Below are 5,566 nucleotides of genomic sequence, written 5' to 3'. Positions count from 1 at the left end.
AACAATCCTATTCCCAGTTTTTATACACGAGACTTGATTAAAATGATATGTCAGATGTAATTCCATCGTTTTTTCTGGGTAGATACGGTTAATTAACGGCCTGTGTTGAGCCGATAAGCTGTTTAACCAAGTTAATTCGAACGAGTACGTTGGTTTTGTTAATCACAATGAAAACATAACAAGAATTAAAGATTATCAGACATGTTGTCTGATAGATAACTTTTATATATTAAATGGAATAATTGTTATTAGTTGTTATTGCTCATATTGAAGGAAAAAAGTTTATTATTTTAATTAAAAAGATATTAATTAATATTAAGTGTTAATCGAAATGCAGACTGTAATTTAAAAATTCGTGGAAGGATTATTTATGAAAATGAAAAAGTGGTTTTGATTTCAACTTAAAGCTAAAGATTTCTTCTTTAAAATGATATATAATATGTGTTGGGTTGGATAATGAAAATCTTTAGAAAACAGATCGTGAAATTTTCTTTAAGTTTTCGTCGTATTCTCAAATAAGCAAAGTACAGGCTATAACTCAAAAATTCGTGGAAGGGTTATTTATGAAAATGAAGAAGTGATTTTGATTTCAACTTAAAGCTAAAGATTTCTTCTTTAAAATGATATATAATATGTGTTGGGTTGAATTATGAAAATCTTTAGAAAAACAAGGATGAAATTTTCTTTAAGTTTTCGTCGTATTCTCAAATAAGCAAAGTACAGGCTATAACTCAAAAATTCGTGGAAGGGTTATTTATGAAAATGAAGAACTGATTTTGATCTCAAATTAAAGTTAAAGATTTCTTCTTTAAAATGATATATAATATGTGTTGGGTTGGATTATGAAAATCTTTAGAAAAACGATCGTGAAATTTTCTTTAAGTATTCGTCGCATTCTCATATAATCAAAATACAGGCTATAACTTAAAAATTCGTGGAAGGGTTATTTATGAAAATGAAGAAGTGATTTTGATCTTAAATTAAAGCTAAAGATTTCTTCTTTAAAATGATATATAATATGTGTTGGGTTGGATTATGAAAATCTTTAGAAAAACAATGATGAAATTTTGTTTAAGTTTTCGTCGTATTCTCATATAATCAAAATACAGGCTATAACTTAAAAATTCGTGGAAGGGTTATTTATGAAAATGAAGAAGTGATTTTGATCTCAAATTAAAGTTAAAGATTTCTTCTTTAAAATGGTATATAATATGTGTTGGGTTGGATTATGAAAATCTTGAGAAAAAAGATCGTGAAATTTTCTTTAAGTTTTCGTCGTATTCTCATATAATCAAAATACAGGCTATAACTCAAAAATTCGTGGAAGGGTTATTTATGAAAATGAAGAAGTGATTTTGATTTCATCTTAAAGCTAAAGATTTCTTCTTTAAAATGATATATAATATGTGTTGGGTTGGATTATGAAAATCTTTAGAAAAACAATGATGAAATTTTCTTTGAGTTTTCGTCGTATTCTCAAATAAGCAAAGTACAGGCTATAACTCAAAAATTCGTGGAAGGGTTATTTATGAAAATGAAGAAGTGATTTTGATCTCAAATTAAAGTTAAAGATTTCTTCTTTAAAATGATATATAATATGTGTTGGGTTGGATTATGAAAATCTTTAGAAAAACAATGATGAAATTTTCTTTAAGTTTTCGTAGTATTCTCAAATTAGCAAAATACAGGCTATAAATTAAAAATTCGTGGAAAGGTTATTTATGAAAATGAAGAAGTGATTTTGATCTCAAATTAAAGCAAAAGAGTTCTTCTTTAAGATGATATATAATATGTGTTGGGTTGGATTATGAAAATCTTTAGAAAAAAGATAGTGAAGTTTTCTTTTTCGTCGTATTCTCAAATAATCAAAATACAAGCTATAACTCAAAAAATCGTGGAAGGATTATTTATGAAAATGAAGAAGTGATTTTGATCTCAAATTAAAGCTAAAGATTTCTTCTTTAAGATGATATATAATATGTGTTGGGTTGGATTATGAAAATCTTGAGAAAAAAGATCGTGAAATTTTCTTTAAGTATTCGTCGCATTCTCATATAATCAAAATACAGGCTATAACTTAAAAATTCGTAGAAGGGTTATTTATGAAAATGAAGAAATGATTTTGATCTTAAATTAAAGCTAAAGATTTCTTCTTTAAAATGATATATAATATGAGTTGGGTTGGTCATAAAAATTTTTAGGAAAAAATTCACGAAGTCCGCTTTAGTTTTATCTTAAGTTTTTATCTGAATTTCACACGTTTTCTTATAGTTGAGATTCGATAAGAATTATTCCAGTCATTTTTCGTAAAGTTTGAATTCAAGTAAAAATTAGCCCACACATTAATCTTCTGTATCGTATCTGGTTGCTGTAATTCCAAACTTGTTTTTGAAGTCTTGAATCAAACCAGATTATGACATCTATTTAGTATTAAAACAAACATTTTTTTCAAGCCTGACGTTTTGCCAGTGTAAATACAAACTCGTTCTGACAGGCAGTAATTTCAGGGTTCTTTTCACAGTTCAGAATTGTCAATGTAGTTTCAGACTTTATAATGTAGTTCGGAACCAAGACGGCGTAATTTCTGATACTTTCTTGCATTGTCCAATTGTTCCAGTACATTTTCTTAAAGTCTAAACACTTTCCAGTGTAATTATGGTGTTGTCCTGAGTCAGTGAAATTATAGACGATTTCATGCAATTTGGAATTCTGCCAAAACAATTTCTAACATTTTCTTGAAGTTTGGAATCTGCCAGAAATGAATCTAAGCAATTTTAAGTAAATCTCTTAAAAACAACTCTACTCCAGAGATACGATATTTATGAATAAAATAAGGCAAGTAAATAAAACAGGTTTTTTGTAAATAAATAATGCAAGATAATTTATTAATCAAATTTAATAGCAATATGACATTTACATCCAACACCAAACTTTTCTATTTCATAAGACCAACATGAACTACCACGTTTTCTCTTCAAAATAGGAATTTTTCTAAAAACGGTTTTACAAAAATAATCTTCTTCGGCAATCTTTTGGTGCTTAATAATACAAAACTAAAAATCAAATAAATCAAAGTACTAATTAATTAATAAGTACTCAAAATTTACTCACATCTTTACGAGGAGAATGTCTCGAATAACTCAAAGGGTTTGTTACATCCGATGATACGCAAGTGGCGTTGTACATTGGATAATTTTTGTATTCATACAAAGGATCTCTATCCCAAAAAGGAACTTGAATAAATTGTACTTCACAAATTTTTTGAAACTAAAATGATATTTTTAATAAATTTTATGAATTAATCTAGAATAATTTTAAGTTTACGGGTGGGGATTCCCTCGTATCGTAATCACCAAGACTTCTATCGAAAATATCCACGGGTTTTAACGATTCCCAATCATTCTCATCCTCTAAATTTCTTAAAACCCGATTATCACTACTCGCATAGATACTTTTCCGGTCTACATTTTCGAAGTGAAGATGCGACTCGAAAGGAAAAGCAAACGAAGTTATAAAAAACAAAAACATTAATTGAATCATTTTCACAATTTCTCTCTTTTGGAGAAACTGGTCAAAAACTAAATGGAAAACGGTGTGATTCTGGGTTTTATAGAACAATACCCAACCGATAAAATTGTGTTAATTAACTTTTCGGATTTCTGAAATGTTAAGCATTTAAAGCTATAACGTAAATAAGTCCTTATAGATAATACAAGTTATCTGAAATATTTTTCGAGTGTTAAATCTTCTATGGATCAATACATTTTTGTATATACAAGGATAATTACTGATGCTATTGACGTCAATAAATTAAATACTCGTAGTTGTAATTATTGTTAAGGTAAATAATAAAATAGAAGTGCAAAAGAATCTCAGATGCAGGAGAAGTATCTATCTTTATGACGTGTGGAGAAGCACTGACATAAGCTTCAATTAGTCAGACTGCAATGGGCTAATCATGTGGTCATGTAGCACTAATGAGCAAAGATATGATTCTTAAGCAGTAGAATGCACTCATCAGAGTCAGGACCTGGAAGATAGTAGCTCTTGATCGTCCGTGTACTAACAGATAAACAAGGCAAAACCTTAATTAAGGACATTGGATAGAGAGACAAAATAAAATAAAGATTTAAATTTAATTTGCTTGCTTTTATTGAAACTTGAAAATTTAAAAATAAAGCATACAAAGTTTTCAGAATACTATCTAATCCAATTTAATATATTTAAGTCCAATTGAACATCCAATGCATCCCACCCCAATTCTTCGATGATCTTTAATGATATATTGCGTTTTGCATATTTCTTTGTTTTTGTCTGTTTCTTGATGCTTTATTACACAAAACTAAAAAATTTGACAAAAAAATAATATTAAAAATATTAAATAATCTAAGAAATATGTTTACGTCTTGTCTTGATGTTGGCCTCCCAAGATGCTGATAATGATCTGTTGATTCGCACGTAACGTTCAGGTAATGTTCTAAATGTTTGGATTTTGGCATTCGCAGGGTAACATTGTTATGGACTTTAATCTCGCAGGTTTTAGTAAACTGGAATACAACAAAATATAATTAAAATGTTAAATTCTATTAAAGCTAGTACTGGTAAAGCTTCTCTCGTGTAGTAATCCCCATAATCAATACTTCTATCATCGATTTCTAACAAATCCGATTCGTTGTCTTCGCCGAAATCGTCCAAATCAGAATCGTAACTATCAAAATCCGAATTGTAATTGGTGACACGAGCTAGAGATTGCGTGCAACCAACGAAAAGTAAAATTAGTAAAGGTGTCATTTCTGTTGAAAATTAACAACAACTAACAACACCTTTACGTATTCGATTCTTTTATATGTCACATATTCAATTTATTTTTTTTTATTACATTTTATCATCATTTATAACAAACACATCTGCATTATTGAGGGAATTCCAATTTCCAATAAAAGATAATCCTTATGTACAAGTGAAATAATCATTTCAATTAGTTGTACCTAATCTATCGTGTGCATTTGGGACACTTATTATTAATAATTATTATTACCAGCACTAATATATCATCTGTTGGTGAATATTGTTGATGTTATTAAGGTGGGTTTTAATAAATTATGCTGATTTATGTTTATTAATTAATTAATACATTGATTTATAACAAAAAATTCAATTAAATCTTTTTACTCAAACAAATGTGAATATTTTATTAACATATTTAAACTATGTCCACAGTAATCCTTGTTATTTGCTTAAGACTTAATCACACAGTAAATTCTTGATTTTGCAACCCCTACAAATAAAGCACTGCTTAGTTTAATATAATTCAACAATTTTATCAACAATATTGGTCATTTTTACAGTTTTCTTCATAAATGATTAATTAATGATTAAATTAATTTAGAGCATAAAAACACATGAATCGTTCAAATGATGAATTTATTTTCTATAACAACCATAACATTCCATTAAACAATACTTGATAATCCAAAATTATTAAAAAAATTAAATCGAAATTTATTTTTTCTTCCAATCGAACCTCAGTTCTTAAATATGACATTTATATCAAAACATAACCTAA

The 5,566-nt window shown here is 27.9% G+C and overlaps 2 protein-coding genes across 2 annotated transcripts; both read right to left on the bottom strand.

Annotated features, from left to right (window-relative positions):
* Positions 1-2,885: 2,885 nt before the first annotated feature.
* Positions 2,886-3,562, bottom strand: LOC111414987 (uncharacterized). The gene is made up of 3 exons (XM_023046459.2): positions 3,325-3,562; positions 3,112-3,267; positions 2,886-3,053 (listed from the first exon to the last, which is right to left on the bottom strand). The coding sequence occupies exons 1-3, from the start codon at positions 3,538-3,540 to the stop codon at positions 2,886-2,888; spliced, it is 540 nt and encodes a 179-aa protein (XP_022902227.1). The 5' UTR covers positions 3,541-3,562.
* Positions 3,563-4,128: 566 nt separating this feature from the next.
* On the bottom strand, positions 4,129-4,817 carry LOC111415036 (uncharacterized). The gene is made up of 3 exons (XM_023046529.2): positions 4,600-4,817; positions 4,404-4,547; positions 4,129-4,342 (listed from the first exon to the last, which is right to left on the bottom strand). The coding sequence occupies exons 1-3, from the start codon at positions 4,789-4,791 to the stop codon at positions 4,205-4,207; spliced, it is 474 nt and encodes a 157-aa protein (XP_022902297.2). The 5' UTR covers positions 4,792-4,817; the 3' UTR covers positions 4,129-4,204.
* Positions 4,818-5,566: the final 749 nt, after the last annotated feature.

Source organism: Onthophagus taurus, chromosome 6 (assembly GCF_036711975.1).
Source record: "Onthophagus taurus isolate NC chromosome 6, IU_Otau_3.0, whole genome shotgun sequence".
Classification (NCBI taxonomy): Eukaryota; Metazoa; Arthropoda; class Insecta; order Coleoptera; family Scarabaeidae; genus Onthophagus; species Onthophagus taurus.
The sequence above is the reverse complement of the archived record's forward strand: the minus strand, read 5'-3'. Positions and strand labels throughout refer to the sequence as shown.